This window comes from Oncorhynchus masou, chromosome 8 (genome assembly GCF_036934945.1).
Source record: "Oncorhynchus masou masou isolate Uvic2021 chromosome 8, UVic_Omas_1.1, whole genome shotgun sequence".
Taxonomy (NCBI): Eukaryota; Metazoa; Chordata; class Actinopteri; order Salmoniformes; family Salmonidae; genus Oncorhynchus; species Oncorhynchus masou.
The window spans coordinates 23,588,027-23,602,125 of NC_088219.1; the positions used below are offsets into that span (position 1 = coordinate 23,588,027).

At 41.3% G+C, this 14,099-nt stretch overlaps 1 protein-coding gene across 1 annotated transcript; it reads right to left on the reverse strand.

Annotated features, from left to right (window-relative positions):
* Window positions 1-204: 204 nt before the first annotated feature.
* On the reverse strand, window positions 205-13,825 carry LOC135544407 (stomatin-like). The gene is made up of 7 exons (XM_064971987.1): window positions 13,638-13,825; window positions 6,875-6,984; window positions 6,458-6,530; window positions 2,759-2,841; window positions 2,475-2,678; window positions 1,658-1,792; window positions 205-1,042 (listed from the first exon to the last, which is right to left on the reverse strand). Exons 1-7 carry the CDS (start codon window positions 13,696-13,698, stop codon window positions 851-853), a joined length of 858 nt encoding a protein of 285 aa, XP_064828059.1. The 5' UTR covers window positions 13,699-13,825; the 3' UTR covers window positions 205-850.
* Between the last annotated feature and the right edge of the window lie 274 nt (window positions 13,826-14,099).

Below are 14,099 nucleotides of genomic sequence, written 5' to 3' on the forward strand. Positions count from 1 at the left end.
GTAACATGCATAATAATGGAACGATGTCCTTTACACAAACAGCAGAGTAAACATAAAACACATACCAGGTTTTATACAGTAAAGTAATTTATAATGTATAGGATCTGTAACAGCATCTGATCACAGTGCTTTTCTGATTCAAAGACATCTTTGATCTGGATGGAACCGATCACTAAACTATGCGCCAATACAAACACTGATCAGGACTCTCCAAAGATGATATTTATTAAATATAGCAATACATGAGTATGCTATCAGAAAATGCAGGACCAATTTCCAAATCCCATACAAATTACATGTAGCTTCTTTCACACTCAAGAGTGTGGTTATAAAATACTGCTATTTGAAAATATTAAAATCCATTTCCAATTTCCATCCAGATATGCATAGAAACGACATGAAATGAGTACACTGACCCCATAGCAATGACTTAAGGCTTGAGAGGTTTAACATGGCCATAGTAAATAGGTTTCTTCCCATAGAGACAGACAAACAGGGTCCCTAGTACATCCTGTTCTCAGTGCAGGAAACACCACACCTCAGTAGAGCTGGTTTCCTTTGGTTTTGTTCAAACCCTGTTTCTCTGTTCACTTCAATTGCGTTAACACACACATAAAATGGTTACATTAAGTTCTTTGACGCATAAGCTTAGGCAAGCTCTCTAACTATCCTCCTCTGCACCAGCTGGCATTGACCTACGAACATTTGGCACAAGGGAAATGGTTCACTCAATCACAGCCACTACATTTCTACAGCAGATTCGCAAAGCAACACACTATGATATATGTACGAACGTTTGTTTCTTGAGTGTGTGTGTAACAGCAATTACAAAGCACCCATCAGGCTCTCCTCAGTCTCTCTTCATGAAGGCCTGCATCATGTCCATTGGCAGAGGGAAGATGATGGTGGAGTTCTTCTCGGCAGCAATGGTGTTGAGCGTCTGCAGGTAGCGCAGCTGTAGGCCAGACGGAGACTCAGCGATTACCAGGGAGGCCTCCTTCAGAGCCCGTGATGCGTTCACCTCCCCCTCCGCTGCGATCACCTACACACAGACACAAGGGCCCAGGGGACAGCAGGAAGGGAGGAGGGGGACAGATACAGAGAGAAAGGGAGAGATGGGGGGCGGGGGGGGGGGGAAGAGGGACCATTAGTTAATGAAGAGAGATGATAGAGAGAGAGAGAGAATTCCACAGTATGCACAGAACAAGTGAATGTGAGTGTATAGAGAGAAACCATAGAGAGAGTGGATGATTAAATAAATTAAATCAATCAATCCCAGAGAGCTCATCTTTAACAAGCAGATTCAACATGTGAAGATGGTATCCAATCAGTGTAATGGCCGATGGGAGGAGACTCGGTTAGAGGTTCCCCAGGTTGTGACCTGCTTTGCTCTCACTATCTATTCTAGCTTAATGGAAGGGTTTTTACAGCAAGACCACTGGTTGCTAAGGAACAAGGCAGATGACATCTTGACCCTACACAAAAACGTTTTCATCTGAATGATATATTTTGAGAGTAAATCAAGCCAAGAAATAACAAAACTGAGAAGACATCTGGAATTTTCACTCAGAGGAAAAGTATTAACCTGAAAAATAGAGGAAATGCATGTATGGTCCAGCGTGTGTGTTACCATGGTCTGTATGTGTCAGTGCTGTACCTTAGCCCTGGCCTCGCGGCTAGCCTCGGCCTCTGCTGCCATGGCCCTCTGGAGCTGCTGGGGCAGTTTGACGTCCTTTATCTCCACCCGCTCCACCTTGATACCCCAGTCATCTGTAGCATCATCCAGGGTGGACTGGGAACAACACAGGGGGTAAAACATTCAGCTCCACATCCAATAGGTAACCTCAGGTCATAATAGGCCCAGAACACCCCTTCCTTCGCATCTCTTTGAAGACTAGATGACATATCAATCTGACATGCAGGTACCGTAGGGGTTAGAGCATTGTGTCAGTAACCGAAAGGTCGCTAGTTCGGATACCCGAGCCAACAATGTGAAAAATCTGTTGATGTGCCCTTGAGCAAGGCACTTAACCCTAATTTGAACCAGCGGCTCCGTACTTCTACGGCTGTCCCTGTAAAACAACACATTTCACTGCACCTATCCAGTATCTGTGAAAACAATAAATCTTTATATTAAACTGATGAAGATCCAAATGTTACTGCAGCAGTAAGTCTGGAGGATGAAATGTCTTGAGAGACCAGGTTAAAAACAATGAGAAAGGCCATAACCAGAAGATCAATGAATGAGTTTTCTCCAATCCTAACCTTACACATTACAGTGTACATTCTAAAAACAGAGCCATTCAGTGAACTCTCGCAATATCTTCTCCTGTATTATGGCAATTATGGCTTGCGGTTCAACACTAAATGAATAACTATAATGTACACAGTCCTCTAGTACATGCATGATGTGGAGTTGTGCATGTCAGCATATGGTCAGTACAGAGTCATTAGTGGTCAATGTGGTTCAGTACCTGCATGCTGTGGGCGATCTCATTACGGTCAGATAGGATCTCAGCCAGGTTCTTGGTTCCCAGGACGTTTCTCAGGGTGGTTTGTGCCAGGAGGCGGGTGGCAGCGTCAGCGTTGGTGATGTTGGCCACAGCCAGGGTGGCATTCTGAACACGGTAGTATACCACACCATCGACACTGACCGTCACTGAGTCCTTAGTCAGAACCTGATGAGGGGGGAACATTCAGTTACACTGACAACACTATGTATTACATGATAGGCTAATCATGGTAATACGGGGCTCACCTCTTGTGGGGGGATGTCGAAGGTGATGGTGCGCATGTCCACATTGATGAAGCTATCTGTGCAGGGAAGGATGAAGAACAGGCCTGTGGGGTGTGACACACGCACACACAAATTTAACAGCAAAGTTTAAAGCTACTCAATATCACAAAAGCTGAGAAAATGTCATTGTCAGTAAGGGCAGCATAAATCATTTAACATACAGTACAGTAGAATTGAGAAATGTCTGGCATGAGACTACATTCAAGCCTGAGTTCCATTAGTCACACGACTGCTGTTGGTCATGACTCTAAATTCATGAACACCTATTTGTTTGCACACACTCAGGTTCAGCAGGGTACAATATAGCACAGTAGAAACACAGAGTGCTGGGCATGATGGTGTGTAAGAAAGAGTCTTAACAGAGGCATTTAAAATTTCACTTGTGTATACATTTCCTTCTCCTTCTATAATCATTTTTCCTAGCTGGGACTTTAGCCCAGTGCCAGCTGGCCCTGGTAATACTGCAATGTAGGAGTATGCTCTAAATTTGCTATGAAAAGCATCATGGGAAATGATGGAAAATTCCATGGATTCCCACCCTAAAAATGGCAACAACTTGGTTAAGGCTAATGCAGAGCAAGACCAATACATACAGCATCAGGGAAAGATCTGGCATAAAAAGTAATGACTACTGACTAGCCTATAGTCTGACCTATAACAGTTGATCCTGTTAACAGATCTTATCCGTCAGTTGGACAAGGCTTGTTGCGGAGGGCGAGAGCGTGGAGATGAGTAGAGCTTACTTGGGGAAACCAAATACTAAAATAAACGTTGGTGTTTATGCCTGGGCTCTTAGGGCAGATGAGGAACGTGAAGGTCCCTCCGTGATAGATAGAGAGGGTCTATTATTACCCCAGGCTGCTATCATGTGGCTGTTCCGGAATCCCGTGAGATCATGTTTCATCCATGGAGAGCATAACAGAAGGCTTCCCACAAACATAAAACAGACTTGAGAGTTTGAGGTCCATAGCATGTAGAGTAATAGCATATCTTCCACATTGTTAAAGGGATAGTGCGCGATTTTGTCAGTTAAGCCCTTTTCTACTTATTCAGTCAGTAAAAGTGAAGAATATTTGGTTAATTTGGCTCTGCATACTGTTACTATTGCTTTTTTTTGTTATAGACAACAATTATCTGCAAATAAGTTAAAAACATTCTCTGAAGATGGCAATTCCTCACAGAAGGAAGCATTTAAAACAACCTAAAGGTTGCAAGATCGAATCCTCGAGCTGACAAGGTAAAAATCTGTCGTTCTGCCCCTGAACAAGGCAGTTAACCCACTGTTCCTAGGCCGTCATTGAAAATAATAATTTGTTCTTAACTGACTTGCCTTAGTTAAATAAAGGTAAAAACAAATAAATAAATACATTTAGTGAGGAGAGAGAACCTCATTCTGGTCCCCACAAATGTTTTCAGTGTTCAATGTCTTTACTGAAATGTGTAGGCCCTCTAATAATTTGTTCAGGTAATAATTGAAATCCGGTCAGCAATCTTGCCGACAAACTTGACCCAGTTTTGACGGTGCAACTGCTTATTTGAAGTCTGATATGCCAGTTGTGTCTTAGAAAATATATGAGGCCTGCATATTTGTAGGCATTTTCATGTATGCTTTGTCCTGGACAGAGTTGATAGAAAGTCATACAAAATTAGAAAAGGTTATATTGAAATTCCCTAAATAGCCACAAGTATGTGGACACCCCTTCAAATGAATGGATTTGGCTATTTCAGCCACACCCGTTGCTGACAGGTGTATAAAATTGAGCACACTGCCATGTAATCTCCATAGACAAACATTGGCAGTAGCTGCCCTGGTCAACTGTAAGTGCTGTTATTGCGATGTGGAAACGTCTTGGAGCAACAACGTCTCAGCCGCGAAGTGGTAGGCCACACAAGCTCACAGAACGGGACCACGGAGTGCTGAACCGCGTAAAAAGCATCTGTCCTCAGTTGCAACACTCACTACCGAGTTCCAAACTGCTTCATGAAATGGGTTTCCATGGCCGAGCAGCCGTACACAAGCCTAAGAACAGCATGCCAATTGTAAAGTTTGGTGGAGGAGGAATAATGTTCTGGGACTGTTTTTCATGGTTCGGGCTAGGCCCCTTAGTTCCAGTGAAGAGAAATCTTAACGCTACAGCATACAAGGACATTCTAGATGATTGTGTGCTTCCAACTCCGTGTCAACAGTTTGGGGAAGGCCCTTTCCTGTTTCAGCATGACTATGTTCCATTGAAATTTCCCTTGTGCCCCCATGCACAAAGCGAGGTCCATACAGAAATTATTTGTCGAGATTGGTGTGGAAGAACTTGACTGGCCTGCACAGAGCCCTGACCTCAACCCCCTTCGAACACCTTCGGAATGAATTGGAACGCCGACTGCAAGCCAGGCCTAATCACCCAACATCAGTGCCCAATCTCACTAATGCTCTTGTGGCTGAATGGAAGCAAGTCCCAGCAGCAATTTTCCAACATACCCCCGGACCACCACAAAATCTCACACTAGTGTAAATACAGCTAATTAATCAGCCATCTTAAGAATGACACTATATACTGAGGGAAAACTGTCAATAAAACCCTCAGCATCACTCTTCCACTCCAACTACAAAGAGAGAGGAGAGGCATGCCCTCTGCTCAGCACATCAGTTACAGAAATTAGGAAAGAGAACCCATTCCAAATACCCATTACAACATCATGGCAACGCATGTCAAATAGTGATAGGGTTAGCATCAATCAAAGGGTAATATCATCAGGGCGAAGGACAACACCCAAACAAAAAATACAAAAGAAAGATGAGAGAGAGCAGAGGGCTGAAGAGGGATGTGGGTGTTTATTCTTCACTACCAATCCAGCACCATGACTAGGCCCACTGCTGCTCATCAAGATGTCAATCTGTAGACAGGATAGCAGTAAAGCTCTCAGATCACTTTAATTCAGACAAGAGCTTTAGTTTAAGCCTCTTAAGAGCATTAATTAATTGATTGCAATTATTGCCAGATTCTGTAGTGACCGTATTTGTTGAATAATGACCTCTTTAAAAGTTCTGCTAAAGTATTCTATGAAGATTTGCAGGGAACATATTTGCATATTCAGTTTATCATACCAGATACACCTGACACCTGACATCTTTTACAGTGTAACCAAGGCAAAAATCTCACCACACAAACTATGCTTTTAAGGAAAGAAAGTGTGCTTGCTGAAAGCATGTGTGAACCCTGGAATTCTGTGTACATTCGGGAATTACGTTAACCCATAAGTTACTACAGGACTGGAGAGGTTAAACTAGGACACAGGATGTGCAGAACTGACCCGTTGCAGTGCACCCCTGCACAATGGTCCAATGGAAGTAGTAGTGCAGCAACCCACTACAATGTAAAACAAATAGGTCAAAACAGATGTACCTACCCCTAACCACATTAACACTGAAAAGAGACTTGACTCTCTCCTAACATATTTTCACAGTTAAGGTGGTTTTAAGACAGGCCCACATACTTTCTATTGCAATTTTCATCCATCTCATACTGTCTGTGATCATAATATGTTTAATCAAGGGTTTTGGTAAAGTAAGTATGGGACCTTGAGAAAATCATAGCAAATATGTACAGTGAAACTTTCTCCAGGGACAGTGCGTGTGACGGTGGTGATGGGAAGTGTATCTATTACCTGGCCCTTTGGCTCCTCCTCGTATGATCCGCCCCAGGCGAAAGATGATGGCCCTCTCATACTCCTTCACAATCTGGGAGAGAAAGAAACAGTGGCTTCATTAGTTGTCCCCTAGCCCTCGTTTGACATTTTTCACTCTACCTTCACTGATCAGTCAATATTGAAATACCACTGATTGGGTATCAACAACCCCCCCCCCCCCTTTTTTTTACTTTAAAGTGAGTATATATATCTAACAATACAACTCTGGCAGCTGGTGTAGCATTAAGAGAAGAGAAAGCCAATTTCCATGGGAATAAAGGCATACTGGTAAGTGATCAACTCATAGAATAAATAGACTCACACAAATGACACCACTAACCAGTTCTCAGTTCACGCATCATCTATCTTGTGTGGATGTATAGGTAATAACTGTACCTTAATACACATCCATATGGAGAGAGGCAGAGTTGCAAGCATCAGAAAGATGGATAAGCCAACTATGATCCAACCACATAGGCCATTGTCAGTATCTGAGCTCTCCAAGGCTGAAAGACAATACAAAAACATACAAACAAAGTCAAATACAACCGAAGACAGAAAATAAACCTTTTCACATTCCAGCCATTACAAGAGCAGCCCCTTCAACATCATGCATTTCTGGTAACTTCTTTACTCTTTATGTTTCATTCTTCTGTGAATTGCCAAGTGAAAGGGAAAGGGGGATACCTAGTCAGTTGTACAACTGAATGCCTTCAACTGAAATGTGTCTTCCACATTTAACACACTTTTTTTGTTTTTTTTGTGACAGGCAATTCTGATATTTTCCCAACTAATTGGTCTTTGACCAACTAGATCAGCTCTGAAAAAGATCTGATATGGTAAGACGTGATTGGTCAAAAGACCAATCCTTTTATTGCTTTCCTGAGTAAGGCAGCTCCAGAATACAGGTGTTTCAGCCTAGCTCAGTGCTTTCTGTGATGGTGGGGCAGCCAGTGGAAAATATGGCGCGTAGGGGTTGGTAATAGAGGTCGACCGATTATGATTTTTCAACGTCGATACCGATAACAATTATTGGAGGACAAAAAAAGCTCATACATTTTAAAAATTGGCCGATTTAATCGGTATTTGTAATAATGACAATTACAACAATACTGAATGAACACTTATTTTAACTTAATATAATACATCAATAAAATCAATTTAGCCTCAAATAAATAATAAAACATGTTCAATTTGGTTTAAATAATGCAAAAACAAAGTGTTGGAGAAGAAAGTAAGAGTGCAATATGTGCCATGTAAGAAAGCTAATGTTTAAGCTCCTTGCTCAGAACATGAGAATATATGAAAGCTGGTGGTTCCTTTAAACATTAGTCTTCAATATTCCCAGGTAAGAAGTTTTAGGTTGTAGTTATTATTGGAATTATATGACTATTTCTCTCTATACCATTTGTATTTCATATATCTTTGAATATTGGATGTTCTTATAGGCACTTTAGTATTGCCAGTGTAACAGTATAGCTTCCTTACCTATCCTCGCGCCTACCTGGGCTCGAACCAGGAACACAACGACAACAGCTACCCACGAAGCAGCGTTGCCCATGCAGAGCAAGGGGAACAACTACTCCAAGTCTCAAAGCTATTAACACGCCACGCTAACTAGCTAGCCATCACATCGTTACACCAGCCTAATCTCAGGAGTTGATAGGCTTAAAGTCATAAACAGCAGAGCTGCTGGCAAAATGCACGAAAGTGCTGTTTGAATGAATGCTTATGAGCCTACTGGTGCCTACCATTGCTCAGTCAGACTGCTCTATCAAATCGTAGACTTAATTATAACATAATAACACACAGAAATGCGAGCCTTGGGTCATTAATATGGTCGAATCCGGAAACTATCATCTCGAAAACAAGACGTTTATTCTTTCAGTGAAATACGGAATCGTCCCGTATTTTATCTAATGGGTGGCATCCATCAGTCTAAATATTCCTGTTACATTGCACAACCTCCAATGTTATGCCATAATTACGTAAAATTATGGCAAATAAGTTCTCAATGAGCCAGGCGGCCCAAACTGTTACATATACCCTGACTCTGCGTGCAATGAACGCAAGAGAAGTGACACAATTTCACCTGGTTAATATTGCCTGCTAACCTGGATTTCTTTTAGCTAAATATACAGGTTTAAAAATATATACTTCTGTGTATTGATTTTAAGAAAAGCATTGGTGTTTATGGTTAGGTACACATTCGAGCAACGACAGTCCTTTTTCGTGAATGCGCACTGCATCGATTATATGCAAAACGCAGGACACGCTAGATAAACTAGTAATATCATCAACCATGTGTAGTTATAACTAGTGATTATGATTGATTAAGTTTAATGCCAGCTAGCAACTTACCTTGGCTTCTTACTGCCTTCGCGTAACAGGCGGGATCCTCGTGAGGCAGGTGGTTAGAGCGTTGGACTAGTTAACCGTAAGGTTGCAAGATTGAATCCCTGAGCTGACAAGGTACAAATCTGTCATTCTGCCCCTGAACAAGGCAGTTAACCCACCGTTCCTAGGCCGTCATTTAAAATAAGAATGTGTTCTTAACTGACTTGCTGACTAGTTAAAAAAAAGATTAAATAAAAAAACAATTGTTATTTGTTTTTTTTAAATCGGCAAAATCGTCGTCCAAAATTACTGATTTCCGATTGTGATGAAAACTTGAAATCGGCCCTAATTAATCGGCCATTCCAATTAATCGGTCGACCTCTAGTTGGTAATATTCTCTAGAAGCGCCGTGATTGGCGTAGTGCTCTGTCACTCATGGGGACACCATATCACTGCCAAATCTAAGGGTAGAGCCCAAAAATTCAAACCCCTTGGGTGCTGCCATAGGCTGCAGTCCAAACACATTATTTTTACCCCCTCAGCCCTTGCTCTAGCCACTTTCCTTCTGGGTAATCCCAGTCAAACCGGATGCAGTTTGATGTCCATCTTAAGTGGAGGTCCAATTCACTGTAGCCCCCTGTGCCCTCGATTTAGCTCGAAGGAGAGAGTGAATAACTTTGGTCACTTGCAGGGTTGATATGACCAACAATTCAATGCAAACTGTAGTCACGTCAAATTCTGGTGGCCGCGAAGTGACACATTTAATCAACAAGGCTGTCAGAAAAAAGTATGAAGCTAGCTTGCTAAAAATATATATAGACATTGATTTTAGTGTTTGCAAATTGGCTTAGTCTCGTAGTAAGAAGACTATAAAATGTAGCTAGATTAATTTAGGGTATACTTGGATGTGACAAGGTAAAATGTAATTCAAGGGCTGAGGGTTTAGGGCTGAGGGCTGTCTACTTTGAGTATGAAATGCAGCCATAGAGCTACATTAGAAGTGCCCATCTAAGAAGGCTCAAGGTCATTGATCACCGATAAAATGACCTCAAATCATGAAGTCGAAGTTTACATACACCTTAGCCAAATACATTTAAACTCAGTTTTTCACAATACCTGACATTTAATCCTTAATACCCTGTCTAAAGTCAGTTAGGATCACCACTTTATTTTAAGAATGTAAAATGTCAGAATAATAGTAGAGAGGATGATTTATTTCAGCTTGTATTTCTTTCATCACATTCACAGTGGGTAAGAAGTGTACATACACTCAATTAGTATTTGATAGCATTGCCATTAAATTGTTTAACTTTGGTCAAATGTTTTGGGTAGCCTTCCACAACCTCCATACAGAGCTGGTGTAAATTAGTCAGGTTTGTAGGCATCCTTGCTCGCACACGCTTTTTCAGTTCTACCCACAAATTATCCATTGGATTGAGGTCAGGGCTTTGTGATGGCCACTCCAATACCTTGACTTTATTGTCCTTAAGCCATTTTGCCACAACTTTTGTAAGTATGCTTGGGGTCATTGTCCATTTGGAAGACCCATTTGCGACCAAGCTTAAACTTCGTGACTGATGTCTTGAGATGTTGCTTCAATATATCCACAAAATTTTCCATCCTCTTGATGCCATCTATTTTGTGAAGTGCACCAGACCCTCCTGCAACAAAGCACCCTCACAACATGATGCTGCCACCCCCGTGATTCATGGTTGGGATGGTGTTCCTCGGCTTGCAAGCATCCCCCTTTTTTCTCCAAACATAACGATGGTCATTATGGCCAAACAGTTCTATATTTGTTTTATCCGACCAGAGTATATTTCTCCAAAAAATACAATCTTTGTGCAGTTGCAAACCGTAGTCTGGCTTTTTTATGGCAGTTTTGGAGCAGTGGCTTCTTCCTTGCTGAGCGGCCTTTCAGGTTATAGCTATATAGGACTTGTTTTACTGTGGATATAGATACTCCTGTACCTAGATACTCCTGTACCTGTTTCCTCCAGCATCTTCACAAGGTCCTTTGCTGTTGTTCTGGGATTGATTTGCACTTTTCGCACCAAAGTACGTTCATCTCTAGGAGACAGAATGCTTCTCCTTCCTGAGTGGTATGATGGCCATGGTGTTTATACTTGGGTACTATTGTTTGTACAGATGAATGTGGTACCTTCAGGCGATTGGACATTGCTCCCAAGGATGAACCAGACTAGTGGAGGTCCACCATTTTTTCTGAGGTCTTGGCTGCTTTCTTTTGATTTTCCCATGATGTCAAGCAAAAAGGCACTGCGTTTGAAGGTAGGCCTTGAAATGCATCCACAGGTAAACCTCCAATTGTCTCAAATTATGTCAATTAGCCTATCAGAAGCTTCTAAAGCCATGACATCATTTTCTGGAATTTCCCATGCTGTTAAAAGGCACAGTCAACTTTGTGTATGTAAACTTCTGACCCACTGGAATTGTGATACAGTGAATTATAAGTTAAATAATCTGCCTGTAAACAATTGTTGGAAAAATGACTTGTGTCATGCACAAAGTAGATGTCCCAACCGATTTGTCAAAACTATAGTTTTGTGGAGTGGTTCAAAAACTTGTTTTAATGACTCCAACCTAAGTGTATGTAAACTTCAAACTTCAACTGTATCTACAGTAGCTTTGATTGAACTGATCATGTCAACATACTTTCAAAGTCTTAGCTAGCAGTCATCATCCATTCATGAATCAAGTCGACAATCTACTGGCACATAATTTTTAATCCATGTCATATGAAGAGAAATTATAGATAAAACATCGGTACTCATTAGCCATTGGACATATAACTACACAACAAGTTGGAAATTGCAAATTCAACAATGAGTGGTTTAGAAAGAATCCGTGGCTAACTGCAAGGATTGCGAAGCAATCACTAGCCTGTTATTCAGCGGAGTGAGAATGTGGTCCCAATTCTCGGTTTAAGGTTCTCTTTTCCGAGCTTAAAATGGTAAACATTCAACATCGGCCATGCTGTCAATCCAGCATGATTTCTGCCGCGCTCAAAACAACTTAACTCAAAACTGGGAAATCTAACTTCAGTGAGTTCAAGACAACTGGGAACTCAGGAAAAAACTATCTCTGACTGAGAAAATATGTTTTGAACGGTCATCCAACTCCAATTGTAAGTCGTGAACTCGGGCCTCTTTCTAGAGCTACGACATGAAGATCACTTATGTCATCATTTTTCAACTGTATTTTTTTCAGAGTTCCCAGTTGTCTTGAAAGCACCATAAATCCAGAGAATGCCAGACTTTGATGACAAAGTTTTATGACAAAATTTGCCCATGAAGGACTGCCGTGCCACCTTCCTGTTCAAGTGAGCACAGCACAACAAGGTGAGTCCAAAAATGTCTTGTTATTATGTAATATGCCTGGGAGATATGTATACTGTAGCTAAGAAAGTAATACTAAGTATGTTGTGTAGTAAGCTGTTAGTAGCCCATGTGCCTCACCCTAATGATTTGGTATATTTTCCCCTCATAATTTCACCTACTGCTCTGACATGGTGGTGCACAGGCCTATAACCGGTTTTAGAGAAATGTAATCTTTAAATATTGTAAGAGCTTTCATTGTCTGCTTATATGCCCCATTTATTTATCCTACAGTTCTGACTTGATGTACAGGGAGAACACTAAGAATGGCCCACGTTCTCAATTCTGTCGCTATACATTTCAAAAGTGCTGAACAAATAGTTAATGATTACAACCGTCCTAGCACGCTCATTAATGTCTTGATCAATTTTACGTATTGCCTCTTATGTATTGTCTTCCCCCTTATGCTGCTTATTGTCAGTAGAAAGTGCATTTGTTTAAGCAAGTCAGCTATGTTTTTTTAAAGGCAGTAATTGAGGCTGAATGAACAGTATCGCTGCCAGACAAGGCTCTGCTGTTAGCCAGGTGAGGCAGTGGTAAGGTGTTGGGACTGCTGTTGGGACAACTTTATGTAGGCCCAAACAGTTTGTGTTCACCGTTTGTCACCATTTATAGTGCAAGTAAATAATTTGCCCTACCAAGATTTACATGCTAAAATCGCCACTGTATGTAGCTTACGTTGATTGGACTAAGTTGTTTTTGGTATCTTTTAGTTGTCACTGTATTAGACTAAGCACATGTGATATGATGGTGCTGGAATAGTGGAGGCAGCTCCTGTTTTCTTAGTGACTTGCATAACTCTCGTGATTCTAAATCAATTGGCTAGTTGTTTAGTGGTCCGAAAATGTCGGGAAACATTAACTTGCTTGGTCGTGCTGTAGGTCAATTAACTGTTTGTTTACATGCAATATGCTTTGTGGACTTCACCGGATAGAGGTTGCTCTCCGGTTTTGTGATACAACAAAGGGGTGGTTGAATTTATTCTGCTACTGTGTTTTCTTATTGTCTCGGCCTTTAGGCCTATATAATCACGGTCGCAATGCATATGAAATAAAAGGTTCTAGAGCAAACAACTAAATTATCACAACACAGGTTGTAATATGGCTATTTTTCTGACTTTTCCCTGGTGCTTTTATCCACGCACAGCTACTGGAAGCTCGTAGCTTCCGCACAACACTGTAGGCAAAATGTGTTCAATGCAACAATGTAATTGTAATCTCAGACTGTAACTGTTATATCAGCACGTCTGCTACATTGTGGCAAAAATGCGTGGGTTGCTGGACTTGCATGACACAGCCGTGTTTTGTAGGGCGTGTCCCTGTCCCACTACTTTCTTTGGTCATGTGTTGTCTAAAGAGACGCACATGTGGCCATTTTGTCTATAAATATAAACATATCCGCCCGATTTAGTAAATAAACCGGATTACCTGCTTGACGTTCCCGTCTTTTACTCTCTCTCGACTGGGTTTCTTTGCCGTATTCTTCCATTGTAAAATACAGTTCAGTCACTGATCTCAGAGCTGTGGCTTCAGGTTAGTACGTTTGTTGCTGAAAACCAGCTTGTGTTTGAGTCACAATATAGTAGGCTACATTTCCCGATGACGCTATTAAATATATTTTTTCTTAATTTTCATGCACTTTGTCACCCCCTACTGGGTATAATAGGTCAACCACAACAATAAAATAGAGATATATATGGAGGACTCCAGTGCCAGAAAGCTCGTTTTACGTTTTAGCATGGGCAGCAAAATTGAGGACTTTCACCATTTTGTAGTAGTCAACTGGGTGGACTTCCTATAGGTTAAGGAAATATCACATAATTCCACCCAGATCACAAGGATGGATTAGACAATTAATTATACTTGTAAGCAAACATTGCATAATTACAG